The sequence below is a fragment of the Montipora capricornis genome, chromosome 6 (assembly GCF_036669925.1).
Source record: "Montipora capricornis isolate CH-2021 chromosome 6, ASM3666992v2, whole genome shotgun sequence".
Classification (NCBI taxonomy): domain Eukaryota; kingdom Metazoa; phylum Cnidaria; class Anthozoa; order Scleractinia; family Acroporidae; genus Montipora; species Montipora capricornis.
Genome location: NC_090888.1, coordinates 48726757 through 48729256, shown reverse-complemented (window position 1 = coordinate 48729256; position 2500 = coordinate 48726757). Strand labels below are relative to the sequence as shown.

General features: G+C 44.2%; 1 protein-coding gene across 1 annotated transcript; it reads right to left on the bottom strand.

Annotated features, from left to right (window-relative positions):
* Positions 1–1084: 1084 nt before the first annotated feature.
* On the bottom strand, positions 1085–1762 carry LOC138054061 (uncharacterized). The gene has a single exon (XM_068900571.1). It carries the CDS (start codon positions 1760–1762, stop codon positions 1085–1087), a length of 678 nt encoding a protein of 225 aa, XP_068756672.1.
* Between the last annotated feature and the right edge of the window lie 738 nt (positions 1763–2500).

The following is a 2500-nucleotide window of genomic DNA, read 5'->3' as shown; positions in this document are numbered from 1 at the left end:
AGCGTTGGACTTCCAGCGACCCCAAGCACGTATTTGGGCATCAGACATTCCCCGCTCTGCAGCAAAAGAAGCAGCCCCGATACGGAAACTATGACTCTTGTACAGCTGTGGGCTTAAACCACAAGACTTTAAAGAAAGAGAGAGCAGATCTGTGAAGGACCTGCGGGACACCGGACTATTATCTAAATTGACGAAAAGTGGACCAGGTCTGTCGCCCCGGAGAGTTAAATATCCTAACAAAAACTGCACAGGGCAAAAAACATGCTGGCGATGTATTACTATTGAAAAGGTTCGCTGGTTGTAGTTATGTTTAAAATTGTGAAAAACGACTTTAAAGGCAACAACACGTTGCGTGTTATCAAGAAGCTTAACCAGCTGATGGACCTGTAAGGGGAAATTACCATGATTGTGGGAGCTTATAGTCATTTCACCAACCCGCAAAAAGGCGAAAAACGCCATGGAGCACATCGCTTGAAACTGACAAGAACCATACCTAGAGATAGCCAGCTGAGAAGAACTTTCAATGATTCTGTGAAGTATTGGGAGCGTTATTGGTAAACGACTATCTACAAGGGATCCTAATTTGGTATACCCTTTGATCATCTGAATAATAAAAAAGGCTTTAGTAGGGTCAGGAAAACCAAGAAATTTATTAGAGTAACCTAACGTAGAGACGTATGAACTGACAGTTGATGGCGCATAGTTTTTATCATACATGTAGGCAATAAAAAGAGCCAACATGTGAGGCAATATGGGCAAACTGGGGTGAGCGGAATGAAAAACTGAATTCAGAAACTGGTAAAATAGCTTCCATGCTCGCCTATAAGTTGGTACAGAGGAAGACTGGAGGCTAGATTTTGCAAGCATGCTTACTATGGGACCCAATTCTGTGGCTGCAGATGCTGGGGAATCTCTGTGGATAAGGGGTCCATTGCTGGGGCCGGCTGTCTGAAAGTCTGCACCTGCAAGCGAGACAGAGCATCCGCAAGACTGTTATGAGTCCCTGGAATATGTTTGTGGAATATGTTTGTGAAAGCAATGTTGTGATATAAACAAATAGAAACCAGTTTACGTACAAAGAATATTAAAGCTTGTCCTTACAGGTTTGCTTATTGATAACATGAACCAGGGACTCATTATCAGTCAGGAACAAAATGCATTGATTGCTCATTACCCCACCCCAAAGGTACAAACTCAACACAATGGGGTAAAACTCAAGTATTGCAATATTACGATACTTCAAATTAATAGGCCATTCCCCATAGCACCAATGCGACCCAAAGACAGCACCAAAACCCATTGCACCCGAGGCATCGGTGTAAAGTTTTGAAGAGCTAAGCCAGGTGTTCTCCAAGAAAAAGGACTTCCCATTAAAACTGGACAAGAAGGACAGCCACATTTTTAGACCCTCCTTTACCTCTCTGTTAAGACGGATGTAATGGTGAGCAGATTGAATGCCCAAAGTGAGGTTAATAAGTCTTCGTAGAAAAGCTCGACCAGGGCGGATGACGGAACATGCAACGTTTAAGAGGCCTGTTAGAGAGTGCACCTCCTTGAGGGAAACCTTCTTACGAGACAGAAAGTGTGAAATAAGCGACTTACATTTCTCAATTTTATCGAGAGGCAACCGAGCCTCCAAAAGAACAGAGTCTAACTCAATGCCTGCAAAAGACATGGTGGTCGCTGGGCCACAAGTCGTCTCTGGTGCCATGGGGATACCAAGGTACTCACAAGGTACACAGGTGCTCCGGAGATATGCCATCATTGACGGATGAACCTTTGGGAAAGGACAGATGATGAATAAGTCTAAACTCGCCAGGTGCTCTCTTTGGTATCACATCCAGGGGGGAGATTCGAAAGGGAGACATTGGAGGAGCCAGGAAAGGACCAGCAAGCCTATGGGCTTCCAACTCTTTCGTAACTTTAGCATCAACCACTAATGGATTTTCTAAAGCTGACAACAATTCTTAGAAAAGGACGAGACTCGTTCCCCTTCAAAATGCAAAGGAAATCCCCAAGTAAAACCTGATAATAAACATGAAACAGCGGAAGGGGTATACCTGTCAAGAAGAAAACCTAATCTATGAACTTTTACTGGAGTGGGTAGACTGGGCAGAATGGGATTTGGCTGAGAGGGACTGGACACTGCCGGCTTGGAGTGAGTCACGAAAAATACATTTGGTCACTGAGTGGTGCCCCTCGAACTTAAAGCAAAGATGCTTGAAGGCACAGCCAGGAGAGCACTTACGGTTCTTATGAAACCGAAAACAATAACCCTTAGGAATAATATCTGCTCTAGACTTAGGAATAACTGCGGAATCACTTTGCGGGTTTCTACGCAAAACGAGTTGAGATTTCAACCACAACTCCCCATGGATCCTATCCCATGGGAGGGAAGACCCATGCGTCTTCCTCAAGAAGTGAAAATATTCATCGTAGAATTTCCAGTTATGACCCCTCCCAGCTAAATCTTGAACAATTTCCCCATATTTCATGAGGG